Source organism: Gadus macrocephalus, chromosome 20 (genome assembly GCF_031168955.1).
Source record: "Gadus macrocephalus chromosome 20, ASM3116895v1".
NCBI lineage: Eukaryota > Metazoa > Chordata > Actinopteri > Gadiformes > Gadidae > Gadus > Gadus macrocephalus.
In genome coordinates this window covers 454,913-480,175 of record NC_082401.1, presented here as the reverse complement: position 1 = coordinate 480,175, position 25,263 = coordinate 454,913, and the positions used below count along the sequence as shown (strand labels likewise).

At 43.7% G+C, this 25,263-nt stretch overlaps 1 protein-coding gene across 1 annotated transcript; it reads left to right on the top strand.

The window, feature by feature from the left end:
- The first annotated feature begins 10 nt into the window (after positions 1–10).
- Positions 11–6,282, top strand: LOC132448869 (uncharacterized). Its single transcript, XM_060040416.1, has 7 exons — positions 11–18; positions 293–587; positions 676–889; positions 1,104–1,685; positions 1,858–2,052; positions 2,237–2,416; positions 6,119–6,282. Exons 1-7 carry the CDS (start codon positions 11–13, stop codon positions 6,280–6,282), a joined length of 1,638 nt encoding a protein of 545 aa, XP_059896399.1.
- The last annotated feature ends 18,981 nt before the right edge of the window (positions 6,283–25,263 follow it).

The window sequence follows — 25,263 nt, the reverse complement described above, 5'->3', positions numbered from 1 at the left end:
CTGGGCACCCATGAGGATGTGAGGGATTTCCTTAAAATGCCCAAAATGCTCCGGGAAAATGAACAGCTCCGGTACATACAGAAAGGTCAGGGAGGTGATCGATGTGGATAGTCGCTATTACCTAGTGGGAGGGGACTATTCACTTTGCAGCAACTGTTCGAACCCTTCCCTCTTAGTCTGCCCATGGAGCCAGGATATTCTGTCCCAGTTGGATGTGGCACACAGGAGCCTGTTCCCCGCTGTCCTCACAACCCAGCTGGCTCTGGACAGGAAAGCTGTGACTTTCCTCCAGCCAAGGACCAGTGGAAACAGTTCCTCCTACGTCCAGTCTGCGATGGAAGAAGCGCACAGTGAGGAGGGCACGGCAGACCATCCGCTACCTCTCGGACTGTGAGCGGCACAAGAAGATGGCTACCTTCATCCCCTCTGCAGCTGTCTATCTTCCTCCACCAACCTTCAGGCCCCTTCCACTTGCTCAATGGTTTGAGACGGTCCACTCCAATGACATTCTCAGCCATCTGGATGAGATGAAGGTAGTGATCACTTCTACCTATGGTAGAATTCTGAAAATGGATTCAACAAAGAAGGTTAGCGTAAAAACTATATAAAATATAATATGTGTAATTACAAAACAGGAAATTGGTTTACTTCTTAGTGCTTGTGTTTGTTTTACAGATCACCAAGAAGCTGGCTGGCGGGATCGGGGACAGTGCTGCATGGATGTCCAATATCGGAAACGAGTTAGGCCAGGTCCTGAACTCTGTTCTGACGTCGGGTGAAGGTGCAGGGTTGGAAGAGTTGTGCCAAGGCGTCGTCACTCGGTACAAGAATGCAGGCCAAGCTGAACCTGAGGCCATCTATGTCGACCGAGACTGCTGCAGCCAGTCAGGTGGGTGAAAATCACACGCACACACACACACACACACACACACACACACACACACACACACACACACACACACACACACACACAAACACACACCCTGTTAGAACCATTTGTTATAAATGTATTGAAGTGGTACAGGCAATTGGGAATTTGCTTAATCATGGTGTAACCACACACAGGGTTAGGTTGGTCTATGTAATTATGTTGTTTTTTACAGGCGTGTCTTCAGTGGCTAAGCTGTTTCACCCATGGCAAACTGCAGTGCGCTTGGACAGCTTCCACTTCATGAGGCGCTTTAACTGCGGCCTCACAACAGAACACCACCCTCTGTATGGTATTTTCTGTGCCAAGCTTTCCTCCTGCATTTTTGCATGGGACCAGGAGGATGTGCAACGCCTGAAGGAGGCCAAGAGAGAAGAGTGGAAGAGCAGCCACAGCGGGCATACTCCCACTGAGGAGCAGCTCATGGCCACCATCAGTCCAGGCGAACTGAAGAGGCACTGCAGGAGGAGGACCCGTGGAGTGGAGGAGATGCGGGGCATGATCTCAGGGCTGCTGGAATCAGTGTGGGAGCTGACGGACACCACAGGGCTGCGTCTGCTGAGCCATGACAGCATGCGCCATGTCTGGGAAGTGCAGCAGAAGCACCTGGAGTGCCTCCAAGACCCTGCAGGTGTGGCACTCTACACGAAGGTGGGGACACTCCAGAAGGGCGGCAAAGAGCTGGACGTCCTAAGGTGTGGTAGGGGGTCCTCCTCCCTGGAGAGTTTTCACAGACACCAGTGCGCTTTTATTCCAGGTACATTTGCATCAAGACATGCTGTATTGTATGTCTTTTTTTAATGTTCTTTTCTGTTAGGACAGAGAATGTGTTGTAATTATTCAAAATAACTAAATTACCACTGTCGGGTATTCATGTGTATTCACTTTACAATAATGGTTGACTAAACATAGTATTTATTGTTCCTTAGGCTGGCGGTGCAATGCTGTTCATACACAGATGTACATGCTGGAGGGAGTATCGAGGTGGAACATGGGCCGGGCCAAGGAGGCAGTAGATGTGGAGGGGGCCTCAACGCTCAGAAGCTTCGATGTCCGCTTGATGTCCCACCTCAGCAACTTAAGCCAGCGCGTTCTTGGTTCCACTCCACCCGGGAAACCTACTAGTAAGAGAGATCTCAGAGCAACACTGATTGACCAGAGTATTACATCCCCTCCTCTTTTTCTTAGGCACCCCCCCCCTATTCAGAGGACATGCATTTCTGTTGCTCGAAGATTGTGCTATTCATGTAAGAGATGGATGTGTGTATGTATGTCCTTTCTTCATCTTTGTGTTTTTACTGTTTACAGGCGAGCGCATAGCAGTGGAGTATTTATTGGCCCAGACCAACAGAGGTGACCTGCTGGCTCCAAATCAGGTCCCTGAGGTCCCCTCGCAGGTACTTGAGGAGGAGGATGAGCCGGATGACACCATCAGCATCACTGACATTCTGTGCCAGTCAGCTGCGATAGGGGCTGGTGATCCTCCAGGTGCTGTGGTGGGTGACACTGAACCCGTTGTTTGAATATTGTATTATATTCATTTCATCATATTAAATGCATTCATGTGCATAATTGCATAATAACAGTGTTATGACTTTGGTGATTTGTATGGAAATAGAGTTTGTGTGTTAAAAATGACTGCGCTACCCAAATGCATTGCATGTATGATGTATACTTCCGGAATGCGCTACGAGACGAGAGCAAGCGAAGATGCAAGCGATATTGCCACAGCATCGGTACGATTCCCGCAAGAGACATGAAAATTAAAGTGATGATAAACCTTGCAATGAGTGCAGAACTGTGTGTAAACAATATTGAGAAGATAAGAGAGTAGATAAAAAAATATATAGTGTACGTTCTCCTCCTTTTTTCCTCCTTTTCTTTCTCTCTTCCCCCCCCCTCTTTCCCCTCTCTTTTTCCCTTTTCCCCCCGCCGGGCAGTCCCTTTTGCCCCTTTTTTGGCAGAGTGGTTAAGGCGTTGGACTTGAAATCCAATGGGTATTACCCGCGCAGGTTCAAATCCTGCTCACAGCGTTGTATGTTAATATTCCGTGTTGAGTTTTGAGTTTCTTGACATGACATCTGCCCAAACTAGGTGGGTAAGAAGATGTAGTCAAAATCCGATGCTGTTATCGCCGAAAATGTTCTAACCTTGCTCACAGCTATTAACTCTAAATCAATCAAAAAATAGTCATTTATATAGGTCAAGGAAATAAAGGATGATAATGAATTTGTGGTTTCACGTTGATATACCTCTATGAAGATGTTTGAACTGATGTTTTATTCTGCGTTTAAGAACTTCTATATTTTCAACGCTTGTCATCTGCAACGTTTTTTCAAATTTCCTATTGGTTTACATGCATTGTCGCTGTGATGGCCGAGAGGTTAAGGCGTTTGACTCTAAATCCAATGGGGTTTCCCCGCGCAGGTTTGAATCCTGCTCACAGCGAATCTTTTCAATGGAACTGTGAGAAGGTGAAATCCTCCCCCTTCTCACTGTCCCGCATTAGAGGAATTATTATTATTATTATTATATTGTGTGTATATATTAGATTGGGCTGGTATAGAATTGGTCTTCCGTCCCGGTAGGGGGCAGTATGCTAAGGGAGCTTAGGATCAAAGTATCAGGGAATAGCCCAGGGGGGTGTTGATAGAAACAGCTGTTTTGTAAATATCTTTAGGTTCTGCACAGTAAGTAAGTAAGTAAGTAAAATTTATTTATAAAGCACATTTCACACAGCTTTCACTGACCAAAGTGCTGTACATAATAGTGATATAAATAAAATAAAATAAAGTAAAATAAAAATAAGTAAACAAATAATTACAATATGAGACGAGCAACAGTAGGCAGACAGATCAACAGAAAACAATGACAACAGGAACAGAGACGGCAATGACAACAAGAGACATATACAGAGTTACAGATGGAGCAACAGCCGGAGGGTTAGGAAGCTGGGAAGGATAGAGTGAAAAGGTGAGTTTTGAGCCTAGACTTAAAAACAAAGATGGACAGAGCTTTTTTAATGTCCAGGGGCAATTGGTTCCACAGCCGTGGCGCTGCAACTGCAAAGGCTCTGTCACCTTTTCGCTTGAGCCTTGACCGAGGCACATGGAGGAGAGCATTGCCAGATGATCTGAGGGACCTGGGGGCTTGGTGTGGATGGATAAGGTCAGAAATGTAACTAGGGGCCTGTCCATTAAGAGCTTTAAAAACAATCAGTAAAACCTTGAACTGAATTCTAAAATTAACAGGAAGCCAATGCAAGGAGGCAAGAACTGGTGTGATGTGGTCATGTTTTTTAGTGCCCGTCAGCAGTCTTGCAGCTGCATTTTGGGCCATCTGAAGGCGGTTTAGTAGGGACTGGGGTAGGCCTATGTATAAGGAATTACAATAGTCCAGCCGTGATGTAATGAAGGCATGGATGATTTTTTCAAGGTCTTTAGGAGACAGGAAAGGTTTGATTTTGGCAATTACGCGTAACTGGTAAAAACAGTTTTTGACAGCAGCACAAATTTGCTTGTCAAGACAAAGCTCTGAATCAAGGATGACACCAAGGTTTCTAGCATGGGACTTGACAAAAGGTTCAAGGTTATCTAGGTTGCTGACAAGAGTGTGTTTTGATCTGGGAGGGCCAAAGATCATGACTTCTGTCTTATTGCTGTTTAACTGAAGGAAGTTAGTTGCCATCCAGCCTTTAATATCCTCCAGACAGTCCAGGAGAGGTTGTAAAGAGTCCTTAGACTTCAGTGGAAGATACAGCTGAGAGTCGTCTGCGTAGAGGTGGAATGAGATGTTATGTTTCCTGATAATGTTCCCTAGCGGGAGCATGTACAGGCCGAAAAGGACTGGTCCAAGGATGGACCCTTGTGGGACCCCATAGGAGACAGGAGCAGTGGATGAAAATAACTGACTGATGGATACTGAGAAAGTCCTATGTTTCAGATAGGAGCTGAACCAATCGAGGGCTGTGCCTTTAATACCAACCCACTGTTCAAGGCGGGTCAGAAGAGTGTTATGATCCACAGTATCAAAGGCCGCACTAAGGTCTAATAAAACCAGGATAGCATTTTCACCAGAATCTAATGTGAGTAACAGATCATTTGTCACCTTTAACAAAGCCGTTTCAGTGCTATGGAGAGTTTTAAAGCCTGACTGAAGAGGTTCTGATATTTCATTTAAATCTAAAAAAGGTTGCAGTTGTGACAGGACAACTTTTTCCATCACTTTAGAAATAAAAGGAAGCTTAGAAATGGGGCGATAATTTTTTAGACACTTAGCATCCAGGTTGTGTTTTTTAAGCAGAGGCTGGACGACAGCATGCTTAAAACATGAAGGGACTGTGCCAGAAGCTAGGCAGGAGTTAATGATGTTTTGAATACTTGGGCCAACTGTATCAAAAGTGTCCTTAATGATATGGGAGGGGACAACATCATGAGGGGAAGATGTGGGTTTCATATGTGAGACTATCTCCCTAAGCTCCTCTAAAGAAACTTGTTTGAATGTGTTAAAAATGACTGTAGCACCTGAACAGCCAGGCGTAATGTCAGATGGGGAGGGGTTAAACTGGGATCTGATGTTTTCAATTTTCTCAGTGAAAAATTTTAAGAATTTTTCACAGATGTCAGTGGATGCGTCAGCATCTGGGGATACATGGGGGTTGATAATGGAGTTTATGGTACCAAACAGAATTTGGGATCTATGGGAATTTTTATTTATAATATCAGAGAAATGTTTGGTTCTGGCTTTTTTGGCTGCTGCCTGATAAGTCACCAGTGCATTTTTAAAAATGTCAAAAGAAACAGTAAGATGGTCTTTCTTCCATCTTCGTTCAGCTTTCCGACAGGCCAGTCTAAAAGAGCTTCAAGAGGTTCATCCAACCACTGTTGGGATGTCAATTTGGGCCGCCTGTATTTAAGGGGGGCTACAGAGTTTAAGATGTCTGAGCAAGAGGAATGAAAGAGGGAAATCAATTCATCTGGGTTGGAGGGAAGCCGATCAGCAGTTGAGAATGCAGTTTTTTTGAACATTTCAGAGAACTGGATTGCAGTGTGGGAGTTAATATAACGGGAAAAACGGCCTGGGGTTTTAACTGTACACATGGGGTTAGATAGAGTGATATCAAACACAATAGGCATGTGATCAGAGAACGATGCGTCCTCGATGTTTAATTTGTCAATAAAAATCCCATAGGAGAGAATAAGATCAAGAGTATGTCCGAGTACATGAGTAGCCTTGTCTATATGCTGGAGAAGACTGAAGGAATCCAGGACGTGGCAGAATTCGCTGACCATGGGTCTGCCTGGACAACAGACATGGATATTGAAATCACCCAATATCAGCAGACGGTCATGTAATGGTACAAATTGCGACAGAAAGTCAGAAAAATCGCTAATAAAGTCTTTATCTGGCTTGGGAGGCCTGTAAACCAATGCGCACACCAACGGAGTTGTAGTGGATTCTATTTTTACGCACTGTAGCTCAAAGCTAGAGTAATTCCCAGTAGACAGTGTCCGAATCTTTAAACGATTTTTAAATACCAAAGCTACTCCGCCACCTCTTCCAACGCATCTCGGGGTGCTAATGACGGAACAGTTTGTTGGACCAAAAGCAGTTCACCAAAAGCAGATAACTCACCGGGTCCAGAGGCAATCCAAGTCTCAGTCAAAAACAGTAAATCCAGATCATGACCCGTGAAAAAGTCGTTGAGGATGAACGTCTTATTTGACACAGACCTGCAGTTAATCAGGGCCGCTTTAGCAGAAAACACAGAAACCTGTTGACAGCGAGTGAGTTCCAGAGGTCGGATGTTTTGGAGGTTCACTCCGCCGCTTCGGACGCGCAGTCTTGGTCGGGCCGGACTGGCGGGGATCTGCGTCCGGTATGGAGCGACGGACAGATGGCAGGAGTACCTGGGATCCCACGAACGCCGGGCCAGGTAGAGGTCACTGTGTCCTGCATAGACAGTGGAGAGCTGGCGAGTCCGTGGCTGCGCGGGGGAGAAACTCATTTCTCTCCTGATTCTCACCCGGATGCCCCCGCGATTTCCCCTGTTCCTACGCCGTTTCTTACGGTAGCCAGCGCAACAGGGAAGCTGGTGGATACAATCCGCAGAAGGGTGGATGAATCTGGGATGACGTTTGTTGAAGGGTGGAAGGGTGGATGAAGGGTGGATGAATCTGGGATGACGTCTGTTGTGTGGAGCAGGAGGACACTCAAGAGTTTGAGACTCCTGAGCGCTTTTGATGCGCATCAATGTTTGGCGATCATAAGTCCATAATGCTGCATCGGAGTAACGCCAAAGAAACAGTAGAGAGAACACAAACAGATAACACAGATAGGACACCGACCGGACAGGTAGGAGCTGACGGCAGGCCGACAAACACACTGGCGCCATCTTGCCCCTCCGATCTGAGGGTGTGGGTATATATGTATTTGGTGATTGTTTGTTTAGTATCATGTTTATTTAGTATTCACACAATGTACTTTCTGTTCAGTTATGTTGGATTGTTAGCTTTAGGTAAATGTTCCCCCAGTTAATGGTCTGGCCCATATGGCCGTGATTGGTCCAATTACCATTTCCCTATTTAAGGGCCTTTTCATTTGGTGTTTGGGGCGGAAGGTGGTGCAGGCTTGGAGTGAGGCCAGTACGAGAAACGTATGTTATGGTATGCTATTTTATGTTATCTTAGTTTGGTTTGCTGACTGATGCAGTCATTTCCTTTTCATTTTGAACTTTGCTCTATTTTTGTGAATGTTTAGAGAGATTAAAACTTCACTTTTCTTAGTCGTCAGTCCATTGCCCTCATTTTTGCCCACACTCGCGATACCCAGTTGCCCGTATCCCAGATACGTGGGGCGACCACGCCGGTCCCTCACAGGAACCATTCCGTCCTCATTTGATTATCTCAAAGGAGAAACTTAAAGTTGTGGATTCATTCCTTTACTTTTGAATCTCCGCTATGAAGATTGTTAAAACACTTGTTATACTGGGTATTGAGGACCGTCTTTGTTCACTGCATGGAATTGGGAAACTTTTGCCAATAAAATCCGGGTTTACACCAAAAATATGAAGCAGTGTTTAAGGCATTAGACTCGAAAACTCAGTGGGAATAGCGAAAGCTCAAATACTTCACATATACCTGTCTGCTGAGATTTTTGACTAGATCAACCAATCGACAAGCCCTAGCGATTCTTAAAGGCCAATCCAACTTGACCAACAGATGTTCCCTTTGTTTCATTCATAAAGGTCTTATGATGAGAGAGGGGTTACTACAGGGGTTACAATTGGTAGTACTATACACAGCAAATAACGGACCAAAAGTAGATTGATATACAACGTTAACGTTGCATATGACTACGGTACATCAAATCGATCGTCAATACTATATATTCTCTATAGTATTGACGATCGAAAATACTATATATTCTCCTACGTACCATTTCAGTTTTGAAGCAGCGTCGCGTTTTACCATCCAGCTAAAAAGTGTCGGCCTATCCTATATGAAGGTCCGCGATAAATGTTGTTGACAGGTAAGACCATTGTAATAACCTAACCTAAATAACGGAAACTCGGGACAGCGCCAAATGTCCACCAGTGGCAGGAAATATATTACATCCGTACTGTGAAGAAATACCATTGAGAATGAATGGGGAAAGTGAAGGAAGTTAAGCTTAACCATTTTCGGCTCCCGCGCGGGAGGTCCCCGGTTCGAGACCGGGCGGAAACATGGTCAAAGTATTTGTATTTAGTGCTCGCAGTTGAGAGCATAGACTGTATGAAAGTTAAACTCTAACTCTAGTTGTGAGAAGTTCTTAGAAGTATCTGGGTATCAACCTCCTTTCCTGTTTTGCCAAGCGTTACTGAGTCTTCTACGTGCACCTCTCCAGCATGGACTTCTGGGGTAACCATCTCATCCTGGATCGTCTAGCATGCAATGTACGGTTCGTAGCCCATTAGCATGTCGCGGCGGGCTTTGGCCGCTGTCGTTACGACTTTACAATTGAGGCCTAGCGTGCTAGCATTGGTCCCTGCGGTAGCAGATGGGCGAATGGATGTTTAGAATAATATGGTTCAAATATGTATGATATAATAACCACTTACTTTCACACCTGACCACTCTGACCCTGGTTCCATTAAACGTTCGCCTCACACGCGAAAGGTCCCCGGTTCGAAACCGGGCGGAAACAGCATAACTGTTTTGAGATCAACAAAGTTAATGTTTAAATTCTCCTGCTTTACTATCAAGCAGCTATTCGGGAAAAGTCTATCTGGAACAGAACCTTCAGCAGCGTCTACTTGGCACCACGCCACCTCTTCAACCGATAGCCTCGTCATATTATTAAGTGTTTAAACCTGAGCTGAAAACCTGTTCATGCGGGAGCTTCTGCTGACAAAATTTTCTAGGTTTTTGCATAAACTAACAGGTTTCCGTAGTGTAGTGGTTATCACGTTCGCCTAACACGCGGAAGGTCCCCTGTTTGAGACCGGGCGGAAAAATGGTGTAAGTATTTGTGTTTAGCGCTCGCAGTTGAGAGCATTGACTGTATGAAAGTTAAACTCGAACTCTGGTTGTGAGAAGTGTCTGGGTGTCAACCTCCTTCCCTGATTTGCCTAGCGTTACTGAATCTTCTACCTGCACCTCTCCAGCATGGACTTCTGGGGTAACCGTCTCATCCTGGATCGTCTAGCATGCAATGGACGGTTCGTAGGCCATTGGCATGTCGTGGCGGGCTTTGGCCGCTGTCGTTACGACTTTACAATTGAGGCCTAGCGTGCTAGTGTGGTAGAAATTAGTGAGTATATTCTATAGTAAACCATGATTATTAATAGGCTTAATATTTTAAATAGTGGAAAGCACATGACGCCTGAGTCTGGGTTCACACCAGATGGTAGGCACACAGAAATGTCCTGGGAACTGCGGGGTCAAGTCATGTTGACCTCCACCTTTCAGCTTTGGGTCATTTTTGACTAACAAGGCTAATCCCTGCGGACCTCAGACCGGGGCACGGTTGATAACACGCTGAGACGAAGAAACTAGGCGGAAACCTCATTAGGGACAAAGGGAACCTCCATTGTATTAAAGAAGTTCCTGTATGTGTATCAAGGAGGGCTGGGACCGAAGTTCAGCCAGTGACTTTGCAAACCTACTCAGGCTGTTGTCGTTGTTGTTTTTCTGCACGATAAAGTCTTTTGTCAATTCTTGCTCCGGACCCCTCGATTTCTTTTGCACTCTCTCTCTTAAATTAGTCTAAGTGTTTTAAATCTCAGTTAATCTCCGTTATATTGGCGTCACGACCAGGAGGAAATAGGGACTCGTCAGCTGCCGGGCCAGAGGACGGGACGCGAACGGATCATACGACCAGAGCTCAAGGGTAAGTTGTCTTGCCATATATAGGATAGAGTCGTTTGATCTGTTCTTGCCCCGTCTGAACGCCGAGCAGCAGGTAAAGTGTCTCTTTGATCAAACGAACTAAAATTATAGATAAACGAGCGAGTGAGAGATACGGGGGCTCCGCGGGAGAGATTGACGTGCGCGCGCACATGGGCCATACGCACGTCTGTGGTTCTAAATGACCAAGACGCTTTTGTGGCTCCCTATTTTGATACGAGTTGTTGTTATTTGGTGTTTTGGTGTTTTGGTTAAATAGGCTTACTATAAGTCCTGTGACTGTCTTGTGGAGGAACGAATTAGTGAAAAGTTCTAACAAGGACAGGGCCAGCAGGCCCGCAGGTAGAAAGAAACAGACCTGTAGGATTTTTTCTGACAGTATCCTATTTGGAGTTGAGTTGTCAGTTGGGAATGAATTCAGTCGTTTTTATTTGAGGAGCTTTCTTGGGATGCTGACTAGTGAATTTTAAATGCTCATCTTGGTGCAGTTGACCTGCAGATCCTGCACCAATGATGGTGAATTTCTGATTCCGATCTTGCTATTTTGAGGAAACAGGCTTCTCGCACTTTTTGAATAGATAAGTCTCTTGGTTGGGATACCGCTTCAGGTGATTAGCTAATCCTGATCTTGGTGTTTTGAGAAGTTTCTTGTTTGTTCTTGATCTGTTCGAATGGTTATGTATTCAGCCATTATTTTAAAAGAATGGGCTTGTCGCTTGACGTTCCGTTTGAATGAGTTTGTCCCGCTAATCTTCCAATCACGCTGCAGTGTTGGATCTAAAGAAAGGGCCAGTCTGTAACTCTGATCTTGGTGCTGTGTGGCGATAGGTTTTTGTTTGAAATTCTGGTTGATTCATAATTCATCCGACTGGTCATGTGTTAACCAAAAGGCCAGTTTATACACTCGGTCAACCTTTTATTTGTAATTAATTACAAACAATTCGGACATTTTTTAATATAAGATAAAGAAATTGTATGAACCGGCTTATTGTCTGTATTTAAGTCGTGTTAGGATTAAGTCCTCGGAGGTTTTTACGACCCGGTTTATTTTTTGTTGTTGATTCTGTCATAAATAAATTAGGCGGACAGAGAATAGTTAATTTGTTTGAAGTAGTTGATAATCATAAATAAATTAGACGGATAGAGAATAGTTAATTTGTTGAAGTACTGAATAAATGTGTAAATCTTCTTTGACTTAAACTTCCTCGCGCTGACTCTAACTGCACGTGCACGAGCAAACACACAGGGGACGAGCAGGAGCCTGCAGGCCAGCCTTAAAGATAACAGTGAAGGGTGGGGGCCACATTCCAACCTTCGGGAGGGAGACGAGCGCTTGGGAAGAGTTCACATTTGTAGCTTAGAGATAATAAAGTATTTAAACTAACTAGTAGGATAAACTCAAATAAATTAATAATAATTAATAGTAATAATTTAAAATGGCACCAACAGCGGTAGAGATTTTGAGCAAAAATAATCCATTGCTCAGAGATGAGATAACAAGGATCTCTGAGAAATGGGAGAAAGGAACAGCTAAAACAAACACGATATGGCCCATGGGAGGGACTTTTGATCCAATAATGTGTAGGGACATGGAGGTAGTAATAAGGAACTACAAACCTAACAGAAGTGGAAAAAAGGCCTTAGAGATGAGAGACAGGGAAAGGTTAGTGCTAGCTTTGTTTGAAATGGAGGGAGAGAGGTGGCGCGCAATACAACGAGTGGCCAGAAAAATAATCACAAAGGAAGAAGAGGCTCAACCTTTGCCTCTGAAGCTTGAGCCACCGCCGTACAAACCAACTAACATGCATCCACTGATAACAGACAACGTGGAATTTAAAGGGGAAGTCACACTAGATGAAGGAGATAATAAATGTAACACACAAGGGAGGGTCAGTGGGGACCCAGGCACAGAGGAGTCTGGCTGCAGTATATCAATACAAAGCCCCCTAGTACTCCAGTCACGGGGGAAACTAAGGAGAGCACGAAGGGAAAGAAAGGCACCCGACACCCTCCCAGGTAATTATCCTATTCTAGTCAAAGGACAACATGTCCACTATCAACCGTGGGGTTCACAGGACTTGGAGGGAGTCATTTCTAAACTCCCTAACATTCACAACGGGGCGTCTAAATGGATTCGAACATTTGAGGAACTCACAGTGGGAAAGCTAATGGCAGTGGGGGACCTGAAAGCTCTGTTGGCAAGAGTATTGGGGTTATCTAAAATGGAGTCTGTACTGAGGAATGGAGGGTTGGACATAATGGACGGAATGCATGATGGGACTACACTTGATTACTACAGAGTGGCGATGTGGAACGCACTAAGAACGGAGTTCCCTACCCATATCGATCATAAAAACATGAGAGGCCTCCCCATCAATGACACAGAGAATCCTGCATCCTACCTCCAGGCCCAAGTGGACAGATGGCGCTTGGAGACGAATGAGGATCCTGAGATCCATCCTGTGTTTTCGGTCATGTTCAGAAACTCTGTGATAGAGATTCTACCTAGCCCAATCAAAGTTAAGCTAGAGGATGTGGTTGGACTGGTTACAAATAAAACTCATAGAGACTTCTGTGATCATGTGGTTCATGCAGTGGAGAAATATCGGCAAAATAAACACAAAATGCAGGAACAAAGCAAAGAGGTGCAGAGGAAGCTATCTCAGCTTCAGTTGGAAGAACTCACAAAAAGAGAAAAGGAGAAGAAAAAGCAGGCTGTTGTTTCAGAGTCTGTTGATACAATATTGCAAGCCGTCCAGCAGGGCGCACCACAAACCCAACCTCCTCAACAGGCATTCCCCCCCCCAGTACAACAGCTTCAGAGCCAATGGTCACCCACTCCACCATTCATATACACCATTCAGATACACCTACATAATACTGGGAACCCAACAAATGGGAATAGGCAGAATCAGAATAAGGGGCCCAAAGGTCAGTACATAAACAATTTACAACAAGGACACCAAGGACAGTTTAGAAACAATCAACAACAAGGATCCCAAGGACAACGCAGAGGTCCTTTAATATGTTATGGGTGCAACATGGAAGGACATATTAGGAGGAATTGTTTGGCTAACCCCTATCCACCACAGCAAGGGCAGGGTAACAGCTATCAGGGAAGACAGGAACAAGGAGGTAGCTACCAGGCAGGTCCCTTTTTAGGTCAGGGATACTAGGGGTGCCCAGAGAATTCACAGGGGGAGGGTCAGCTTGTAGCAATCACAAAACAAGCTGATGAGGAACCAATACTGCAGGTTCTGATAAATTATAGAGGCACGCCAATGATGGCCCACACTGGAGCCACTTACACTTGCGTAGGTCCAAATTATGCCTCTCACCTCACCCTGGCAGGTAAATTCACCAAAACTTTAGGATTCTCGGAACACACGCAGTTAATGCCTATGACAGCTCCAAGGATGAGAATCTGTGAATTCCTATTTTAAGTTGTATATGTGAGTGAGTGAGTGAGTGAGTGAGTGAGTGAGTGAGTGAGTGAGTGAGTGAGTGAGTGAGTGAGTGAGTGAGTGAGTGAGTGAGTGAGTGAGTGAGTGAGTGAGTGAGTGAGTGAGTGAGTGAGTGAGTGAGTGAGTGAGTGAGTGAGTGAGTGAGTAAGAGTTAGCATTGAGTTGAGTTAGAGGGGACAGAGGAAGTGATTTGTGAAGAGTGAGACAGAGAAGAGGAAGAGTGTGTAGATTGGCAACGAGAAGTGACGATGAGATTGGAGAAGGCTTTCCGGTTAGAATTTTCTTTGGGGAGATTCATATCTTTCGATGGCCTTTTTAAGATTAATAAATCTAGTTTTGGAGAGTGTCCAAAAAACGAATAAACCAGAAAGGAAAGGAAAGGATTACTGAAAGTGAAAATGGTTATGGAGGGTGGCCGGGGTCGTTTAGCTCAGGAGGTAGAGCAGTTGTCTAGTAACCAAAGGGTTGCTGGTTCGATCCCCATCTCTCCTAGCTGAGTGTAGCTGTGTCCCTGAGCAAGTTACATGGTGATTACAGGATTTAGGAATAATTATTTAGACTCCAAAACATGAGCAATTAGCGTTAAAAAATAGTCTGCACACCACACTCCACAGGAGTCAATGGGTTCAATGGCGCCAGGGTAAAGTGACTCATCAAAAGAGGAGCAGACCCAACCCATGGACCCAACCCACCTATCCACTGCGTGGATAGGTGGATGTTATTTTGGTGCTTGGACCTGACGAGGTCTAGGTGCCAAGATAACAACACAAATAAAATATTTCCCTCGAGATTATGATAAGTAATAGACAATTTATTAAAAGTGATCTTATAATTTAGAAAAAACAATCGGCAATACTTAAAAATTAGACCGAATAAGTATGATAAAACGTTATCCAAATTTCTAGTTTAGGTTATCCACAATGACATGTCATTCAAACTAAATAAGTAAAATAAAATAAGAAAGGATGCGTATGTGAGTCTGTTCTCGTGTGTGTGTCAGGGCTGCCGAGGTAGGGGAGAATCCTCTCCTACTCCGAGTGATGGAGTACACAAGGGGATACACAAGCACACTTCAGATAAAACAATATGGTTAATTAGTAAATAGAAACAATGTATCAATTCAGTGTTGAATAAACTAGTTAAGATCAACATAGAGGGTTTGGGTTTGGTATAGTAGTGAATCAAAATATGGAAAACATTAAATGCAAGCAATAGGTAGAATAAAAGGTTTAATTAGGTCGTCCAATTTAAATAGATAGTGTAGGGCAATCGGGTGGGATTATGAAGAGAATTGTGAAGACAAAAGTGAGTCGCCCAATATTGAAAAATGCAAGTTTTAATATTGTGATTTTTGTTTTCTTTCACATCTCCCTAGTAAAGGACAGTAGGTGGGTTGACGCCACATCTGCTGTGAAGGAGTCATACGTGCTATGTTGTCAAATTGGATTCGGAAGTAGTGGGTTTACCTTCAAATGCCACTAATACTGCTGCAACACTTTAATAATTTTAACTCTGATAAATTATCTTTTGTTTTATAGTCGCCCTGATTTGTATTCATTACGCACACATATGGTTGCATAAGGCAGATGCGGCTGATGACTCTGTCTCCATCCCTCCACTTTGCGATCTATACCACCATATAGGTGGGGATTGATCGTATCCCAGGTACGGCATCCTGCAATAAGCCAGTATGGAAGGCTGGTTAGCCAACGACGGGTAAGATCCCACCTTGAAGCCCGGGACAACCTAAGTCAGGCACAGTCACGATTACTTGGCAGAGTCACTGTGAGCACTGGCTCACTTGATCATGGAGTGACGGACTGCAACCATCATAGGAAAAGCCGGCTGATGAAAGGTGGCGGGGGAACAGGAGTCAGATATGTCAGCTATGGCAGCAGAAGTGGTCTTGGAACGGGGCATGTCACGTTTTTATTTTATTTTATTTTTCCTTTGTGGTATAGAAGGCCACTAATGCATGTACGTTTTTTCGGTTTAGTGCATGACTTTGGAACAGCGTGGTTTCAGGCGGCTGATGGTAAACCCACCCATATTGGGCTTTGGATTTGAACATACAGGTTTCGATTTCCCTTCCCAAAAGATTGGTTTCAGTTTGCTGATGCTTAAGGTTACACGTTTCGACGTTGGTTGCACCAACGACGTTATTAGATTTGTTTATCATTTACTGCGCATGGCTTTGACCATTGCGCAAGGGGGGAGGTATTGAGGAGAATTAGAAAGTTTTTTGAAAACAAGGTTTTTCTTCACCATACTTGCAAATAATGATTAACATCCAGCTAAATGAGTGTGAAATATTTGAAAAAACAGTGTTCAACAGATGGGTAGAAGCAGTCCCATCAGAAGACCAAAGTGCGGTTACGGTAATTAAGGTTCTGACTAGAGAAGTCATGCCAAGGTTTGGAATTCTGTCACAAATTAGCTCAGGCAATAGGGCAGCGTTTATTCAGAAAACACTCAAACAAGTGATTTAACATCTGCATGTCAAACAAAGATTAGGCTGTGTCTACATTCCTCAAACCACAAGGTATGGTGGAGAGAGGAATCGGACGCTTAAGACAAAGATTAACTAAATTAAATTAGAGTACTAACTTAAAGGACTAATGTACTACGACTGACACAAATGAGTTATCGCATGAAAACTAACAGAACGATGCATCTAACCCCGCATGAAATGCTTACGGGTCGACCCATGCCTTCGCCTGTCATTCGAGGGCCTCACAAAGGACCTCCATTGGAACAATTGGAAACTGAATTAAGACGCTATATGGGACAACTAACTGGCATACACAGGCTTATTTTTAACAGGAGAAAGACAGAGTTCCAGAGTTGGAGAAGGAGCCACCAAGGGGGGTGGAGCCAGGTGACCATGTGTATCTCAGAGTCTTCAGGAGAAAGTGGAACAAACGAACCCAGGAGAGAAGGACCATACAAAGTCACCAACGCAACACCAACAGCCATCCAAGTGGAAGGAAGTGCTACGTGGTATCATCTCAACCACTGCACAAAAGCTGCTCAAACCAAAGCCAGAGACGACCGTGAGGAGGAGCCAGACGCAGACACACGTGGGGCTGACCAGCTGCCCCAGGACCAGATCCAGTCGAGCCAAGAGATACAGCAGCATGGTGATGCTGAAAACGGGGAGCCTGTTTCTGATCCTTTACGGGTTGTGCCAGATTCCGCTGGCACAAGCACAGACCCCGAGGAAGGATGAAACCACGGGGGCAACACAAACCTGGAAGGGCCAGGAATTAGGGGGTGGTAGGCCTACTGAAGAAAGCCCGAGAGGAACACAGGATAATCCGGCCCAAAATCATTCAGGACTGGTTGACAACAAAGGGAAAATAGTCTTGTATGCTCAGATACCACCGCAAGACCAAATCAATGACTTTGTCTATACTGTTATCTTATGTCGGATGACGAACACCTATGTGCATTAACCCTCCGCCAGAATTATGAACATGCACATAGGAAAGATCGGTGTAAATTACATATCCAATTTGATTCAATGAAATGGTGTCTAAAAGTAACGTCAGGAAGAACATGGGACTACAACGGAAATTATCAATTGAACGTGAGAGAATTTATATTTTTTAAAGCAGTGTCAGACAGAACGTTTAATTTTACATTAGAAGCAGAAGATCCTTGTGTAATCAAAAATAAACTATGGCGACAAGGATCTTTACATCAACATCCATGTCTCTTGAAGAGACTCTTGTAGAACGAACAACTATTCAGGAGGGTAAAAAAAACTAGAAGCATTGGTCGCCGCTCTACATCGACCCTAAAACCGTATAAACCTGATCCCAGTGGGCGCATCAGGGTCAGAACCTCTGACCAGTTGTTCCGACAAGCTAAAGCATTGGTGGTTCAGTGGTAGAATTCTCGCCTGCCATGCGGGCGGCCCGGGTTCGTTTCCCGGCTAATGCACCACTAGAGAGAATTACATGTCAATACTGTGGAGTGATGGAGCATTCGTGAGCCAGGACAGAGTGGTGGCAGATCAGTTTTGGCTTTGCGGTAATAACATTCTTCGTCCCATACTTGCTAAAATATGGAGAGGACGATGCGCGAAAGTCCAAGTGGTTACGGAAATTGCAATACTACCATCAATAAAAGATGTAGTCGATAACTTAGAAACAGATAACCTAAATAGGCGGAAGAGAGCATACGAGGCAGACGAGAACATACAAATTGATCAAATAGGACAACCCAGGGGAATACCCGATAAATTTAAGGCACGAAGTGAAGTAGCAGCAGGATTTGAGGCACTACTGCCAGCAATCGGAATTGCTAAAAATGCGGAATGGATCAATTATATCTTTTACAACCAACAGAGGTTCATTAACTACACAGATGATGCATTATCTGCATTGGGCGAGCAGCTGACAGCCACAAGCGCTGTGGCTTGGCAGAACAGACAGGCTTTAGATTGGCTTCTAGCAGAAAGGGGGGGAGTTTGTGATCTTATTGGTGAAATGTGTTGTACCTTCATTCCAAATAATACTGCCCCAGATGGATCATTTACACTTGCAATGAACAATTTAAAACGTTTAAGAAAAGAGTTAAAGGAAAACGCAGGCCATGATCAGGGAATGTTTGGATGGCTTGAAACAAAGTTTGGCATGTGGGGAATGATGTTCGCAAAGATAGGTGTAGTGCTCCTAATAGTACTAACAGCAATGGGTCTTATCTTCTGCTGCTGCATTCCCATAGTCAGATCCGTAATAGCATCCAGGCTTTCTAAGGAGATGGCCCTCATGGTGTCTGGCATAGAGGAGTCGGGGGAGTGGGAGAGGATACTCTATGGGGAGATAGATTGGAGTGACACTAGAAAGGAGACCGGAATGTGAGAATCAGACATCAGAGGGAGTTCCTATTCTCTTAACTGGTGACCTCTTCATGTGAACCACAACCATTTCAGACTGTGTGAACAAATGGACATTGGACTAATGGGTTCCAGGCTACTACGGTGCCCAAACCCCCCACGTTATATAGTATACCGGTACATGACAATAATCAGAACTATCCCAATCCATGCAAGCTTGTTGACAGTTTTCAGTTTTTAATTTCTTTTAGTTTTAATTCCTATTGTTTACTTATTTTTTGAAATATCATTTTTTTTGAGTTTCATATTTTTATGTCATATATTTTGAAATGCTTATTTTCAATGCATGCTGAAAATACTGTGTTATGTGTGAATTCTAGTTAGACATGTTGAACATTTGATAGATCTTTTTTGCCTTAAACCAGGTTGAGACTCCTGAACATGTTTAAAGGTTTTTTAACGATGATCAAATGTAGTGTAGAATATGACCCAAACGACTGTTATGTTTTTGTTATGTTTTTGTTATGATCTTATTAGATCATAAAGGGGATATGTGGTGGTAGAAATTAGTGAGTATATTCTATAGTAAACCATGATTATTAATAGGCTTAATATTTTAAATAGTGGAAAGCACATGACGCCTGAGTCTGGGTTCACACCAGATGGTAGGCACACAGAAATGTCCTGGGAACTGCGGGGTCAAGTCATGTTGACCTCCACCTTTCAGCTTTGGGTCATTTTTGACTAACAAGGCTAATCCCTGCGGACCTCAGACCGGGGCACGGTTGATAACACGCTGAGACGAAGAAACTAGGCGGAAACCTCATTAGGGACAAAGGGAACCTCCATTGTATTAAAGAAGTTCCTGTATGTGTATAAAGGAGGGCTGGGACCGAAGTTCAGCCAGTGACTTTGCAAACCTACTCAGGCTGTTGTCGTTGTTGTTTTTCTGCACGATAAAGTATTTTGTCAATTCTTGCTCCGGACCCCTCGATTTCTTTTGCACTCTCTCTCTTAAATTAGTCTAAGTGTTTTAAATCTCAGTTAATCTCCGTTACTAGCATTCTTCCCCGCTGTAGCAGATGGGCGAATGGATGTTTAGGATAATATGTTTCAAATATGTATGATATAACCACTTACATTCACACCTGACCACTCTGACCCTGGTTCCATTAAATGTTGTGAACTAGACTGGACGGTTGATGACGGGATTCTGATTGGTTGCCAGATTATCCGTGCATGTGTTTCCGTAGTGTAGTGGTTATCACGTTCGCCTCACACGCGAAAGGTCCCCGGGCGGAAACAGCATTTCTGTTTTGAGTTCAACAAAGTTAATGTTTAAATTCTCCCGCTTTACTATCAAGCAGCTATTCGGGAAAAGTCTATCTGGAACAGAACCTTCAGCAGCGTCTACTTGGCACCACGCCACCTCTTCAACCGATAGCCTCGTCATATTATTAAGTGTTTAAACCTGTGCTGAAAACCTGTTCATGCGGGAGCTTCTGCTGACAAAATTTTCTAGGGTTTTGCACAAACTAACAGGTTTCCGTAGTGTAGTGGTAATCACATTCGCCTAACACCGGGATCCCACCGGACGCGTACGCGCCGCGGAACGGCTGCGCCGCGGAACGGCCGCGTCCTCTGCCCTGCGTCCATTCCTACCGGGCGCGTAACGGCAGCGTAGCGCTGCCTTGCGAGCCAGCCGTATCCACGCGAGATCACGAGATCCCGCGATAATCCTAAACCTAATGTACTCACCTTCCACTCCCAAAACTACTGCAATTAAATGCCAGGCTTTGTCCTTTCTGACATTGTTCTCATAAAAAGGATGATTTGAGACCCTTTGATTGATTGACTGCTGACCTGGTGCCACCGGTCATGACGTAATAATGTTGGTGTTTTATTTATTGTGTTTTATTTTGAAAATTTACCGGAATGCTCTATGGCTTTTACTTTTTCACTTCCTGCCCTGATCGATCTGCTGTGTTGAAATTGACGCGGTTCAGCAACGGCTTGCGGCAAAAATAGAAATGCTACGGAATGATAGCGCTGCGGCACGGCGAGCCGCTCCTGGGACGTTGCTGAGACGTTCCGCAGCCGCGCCCTGTGGAAATGGTCTCATTGATTAGAATGGAACCTATCTGCTGCGGTGACCGCGGCCAAGACGTGCCGCTGCCGTAACGTTGCCGTAACGCGTCCGGTGGAATCGAGCCTTTATCGTGCAGTTGTTGTGACCGAGCCCGACCCGAACCCGAGCATAATTTCAAATATTTGTCCGAACTCGACCCGGCCTGTCGGGTACCATCGGGCATTGGTCGGGTTTCCATGCTCTAATGTGCATGTGTGTGTTTTTCACTTCTTATTTCGGAGATCATTGTGATAACCCAAAATCCTTTCTGGAGTTTATTTTGGGTTAATATTTTCTATATTAATATATTTTTGATTTGTGTGATGTAATACTGTATCAGTTACTGTAACTGACCAAGGATCCCCCCACCATCCCATTCTGTAAACTTCAGGAATACAGTGGATGATGCACAGAAATCCCAGAATTCTGAAAAAAAAAAAGGGAATTTGATGTAGGTCTTCTGGCACTTTTAGTTATTCTTTCAGTCAAGAGATGTTTGTACTGTCAGGAGATGTATAGGTTAACATCTCTTAACTTCTGATACAAAGGTTTTCAATTAGTAGTTACATTTGTGTTTACTAAGATGTACACAATAATTGAAATTAATATCTTTGGATAGTTGACCATTATGTAGAAAATTGCTTAAAGGTTAGTTCCCTGACCGGGAATCTAACCCGGGCCGCGGCGGTGAGAGCGCCGAATCCTAACCACTAGACCACCAGGGAGCTGCTTTTCAATCAAACCATGTGACCATGAATTGGCCGGATATAGGACAATTTGTTCTTAATAAGACCGCATAACTGACCTGCAGCCACATACTGTGTGTGCACATGTGTGTGTTTTTCACTTCTTATTTCGGAGATCATTTTGATCACCAAACATCCTTTCTGAAGTTACATTTGTGTTAATATTTTTTATATTCATATATTTTTTATATTTTTGATTCCATCTGGATTAATTTAGGCAAGCTCAACTACATGCTAGGGAATGAAGTTGATCTAGAAAACCAAAATCAATGCAATTTCAGACTTCAGTTAACATAAGCTGTTAATGTTAGATATGGGTAAGAGCAATATATGGAAATCCAGGTTTGACAAGGAGACAGAAAACCTAACCACTAGACCCAGAGGGAGTGTTTAAAAATCAACCATGTGACATGGAATAGCTGGGATGTAGGACTAGTCATATAAGTATTGATTGCCAGCAACTTTGTGGGAGATTTTGTTTTAGAATTTGATTACTAGAGAACCATGATTCAATTTAATTTCTCTGTTTAGACTTTGCTAAACATAAGCGGTCAGGTTAAATTTGGGTAACAGGAATATAGGAACAGCCAGTTTCGACAATGAGACATAAAGGTTAGTTCCCTGACCGGGAATCGAACCCGGGCCGCGGCCGTGAGAGCACCGAATCCTAACCACTAGACCACCAGGGACTTATGGTTTAAGGGACAGTGCACTATTTGTATACAATGTGTGACGTGCTGACAGCTGACTAGACAGGGATATGTGTGATGTAATACTGCCTCAGTTAACTGAGCTAGGGTACTCCCCCCTCACTATACACTCCTGGAATACAGTGGATAATAATAATAATAATACATTTAATTTAGAGGCGCCTTTCAAGACACCCAAGGTCACCTTACGGAGCATATAGTCATCATTCAAAACTATGTAAAACAGACTAGGAATAAAAGGAAAACAGAGGTTAAACATGAAGAATAATAATAATTTTCTGGCAGAAATTTTTGGTTATTTTCAAAAAATTGATATTTAATTCAGACAGAATTAGCTCAACTACATGATTTCGGAATTTGGTGTGTCTAAAATATGTGTTTCAATTGCAGTACTCCATTTAGACCTCACTTAACATTAGCTGTTCAAGTCAGGTTTGTGTAAGAGGATTATATTGAAAGCCAGTTTGGTTAAGGACTGTTTTTTTTCATCATTCACATTGCTGTTGAATACTTTGATATCACTAAACACAGTGGTTTGTATTTGATTTGCTGGGACATCACTAATACAGTTGAGTTCCTATACCGGGAATCGAAAGCGGTCCGCGGCGGTGAGAGCGCCGAATCCTAACCACAAGACCACCAGGGAGCTCTTGAGCCTACTTTAGAGAGCTGGTATCATTTAACTTAGAATAGGTGGGATGTAGGAATATTGGTTTTTAATTAGTCTGCATAACTGACTGGTAGCCTGGAATCATTTCTGAAGAGGAAGCCGATGACCTGTCTATTTTCATTGGAATATGTCTTTAAACGGCACTCTTTGCCTCTCTCAGTTCCAACACATTTGAACTTCATCATCATAAAATGTTGCCAAATAGGTCAGTTCATATCATCACCTCTTTTGTATGTTAATTCTGAACCATTGCTTTGCAATGACTTAGTACAATGACTACAATGACTACTTGCATATCAACAGTCAAATAGAAAAAACAAGTGGGTTTAATAGAGTACTAAAAATGTCTTCCCGCCTTAAAGAGAGAAAATGGAGAAGTGATTTTGTTTAACAGATAGTCTTGACTTACTAAAACAAAACCTTTTCGGCCAAACACCTTCTGGAAACCAAAAATTAATGGAACCCAGAGATTTAAAGTATGTTGCGTGCCATTGGCATTCTCTTCATCATAAATACAAGTACAGTCCCCGTTCAAAACGTGCCTGTTCGGAAAGGGCAGTTTGCTTGGCCTCCCGTATTTCTGCTTGCAGCTTTCTCGAGGGTCACTGATTCATACAACTTCCCAGTGGTCACTGCCCTACCTTTCCCAGCAAAACACCAGTCCACTGGGAAGTCAATCAACTGAACGGTTGTCGATGGGAACTGAGGGACACACAGACATACAGAGACTCCAAGTACTGTGACCACGTGAACTGAAGCCCCGCCCCCGCTGCTTCACAGAGCCACGCTGGTTGTTGGTTTTTTTCAAAGTTTATTAATAGCGTGCCTTGTTTCCAAATATGTAGACAATGCACTTCCTTAGGTCCCCGGCATTACACGGCCCAAGCGTGAAGTAGATCAGATGAACAGATGTCGAGATATGTGACTGACATACATACAAACACACACAAACAGAGGCCATTCACTTTAGTAGTTGATTGTTAGTTTGCTAAATTAGTGTTATAAGTCAGTATATTTGTGACCGCCCTGGTCACTGGTGCATGTCGATGGGTCTCAACAGCTTGATTCTTTATTGTTTATTAAATCCTATACAAGCCTAATTAGAAAGGGTAATGAAGGTTCAATTGAAGTTCCCCGTCTGGAAGTTATTCTCTTGAACAAAACAAATGGCTCATTGAGGTAGGACAGATTTCTTTCGGAATGGTCTTGGTATGGACAAAAAAACATGATATTGGACAGTGACTGAAGTTTCACACATCGCTGCTAATTATTTTTCCTAATATCATGTGGCATCTGAGGAAATGTGTGTGAAACTTTGTCCAACGTGTTAACAAGACTGATCTGAGGTAAGTCGGCTCTCAATGAGCGTTCGAGATTAGGAAGCAAAAACATTGAACATCAAACTTGAGTTCATCTTCTGGGAAAACATTGTGTTTGTTTCAGTTGTCTAAAATACCCCAAATCTCTTATAGGAATGAATGACATTATACGGTAAGTTTTAATCAAAAACCAAACTGGCACCAAACGTGTGTGTGTTGAGGTCTTCTCATATACTCAAGACCAGCGCTTCATCTGTTAAACCCACACATTCAAGCGGGTAGCCTGGCTATAATTGAAATGGAAAGCCCAGCCGTGCTGCGCTTCCAGTCGAGCAGGTCCAGTATCATCCATCTTTATTCTGTACAGTTAATAACAAAACATAACTAATCCCTGTCCCTATATGATCCCTATCCTGAAGGTATGCAGAGCTGCAGACGTACACGGAGCTGGACCTTCAGCCCATAGACGATGGGCTATGTGACCTGGTCATTGAAAAACCCACTGTGTTCATGAAGCTGGACGCTGGTACACACCTCCTTACCTCTGGGGTTTAGTTCAGAGAATGGGGCGTATTGGATAACGCATTCAAACACACAACCTTACGGTGTAGCTTTTGGGCTTGAAATCAAACTGGAAGCACAGTGCCTTTTTATACACGGGTGTACATTATGGACAGGGCTCTCTTGTAAAAGAGATTTCTAATCTCAATGAGACTTCTCCTGGTTAAAAGTAAAAGAGATTTCTAATCTCAATGAGACTTCTCCTGGTTAAAATTATACTTTACTTCTGCTTTATTTTTGTACATTTATGTACACTCAATGTATAAGGTGTTCACATCCAGTTGCAGGTGGAAACCCATTATGTCTCTTTGTTCTTGTAGGAGTGAACATGTACCACCACTTTTGTGACTTTGTCAACCTGTACGTCTCCCAGCACATCAACAACTCCTTCAGCCGAGACATCAACCTCCTCCTGTGGGACACGGTGGGTCCCTCACACTCTCCCCCGGGATTCAGGGTTTGTTAAAGATGGCTGATGATTAAAGGTCCCATGACATGAAAATCT

What these genes read in the sequence shown, in the direction of transcription:
- LOC132448869 (XM_060040416.1), top strand. An exon ending in AGACTGCTGCAGCCAGTCAG is followed by an intron (nt 890 to 1,103) that starts GTGGGTGAAAAT and finishes TGTTTTTTACAG; the next exon opens with GCGTGTCTTCAGTGGCTAAG. An exon ending in AGGGGCTGGTGATCCTCCAG is followed by an intron (nt 2,417 to 6,118) that starts GTGCTGTGGTGG and finishes AAAATCCCATAG; the next exon opens with GAGAGAATAAGATCAAGAGT.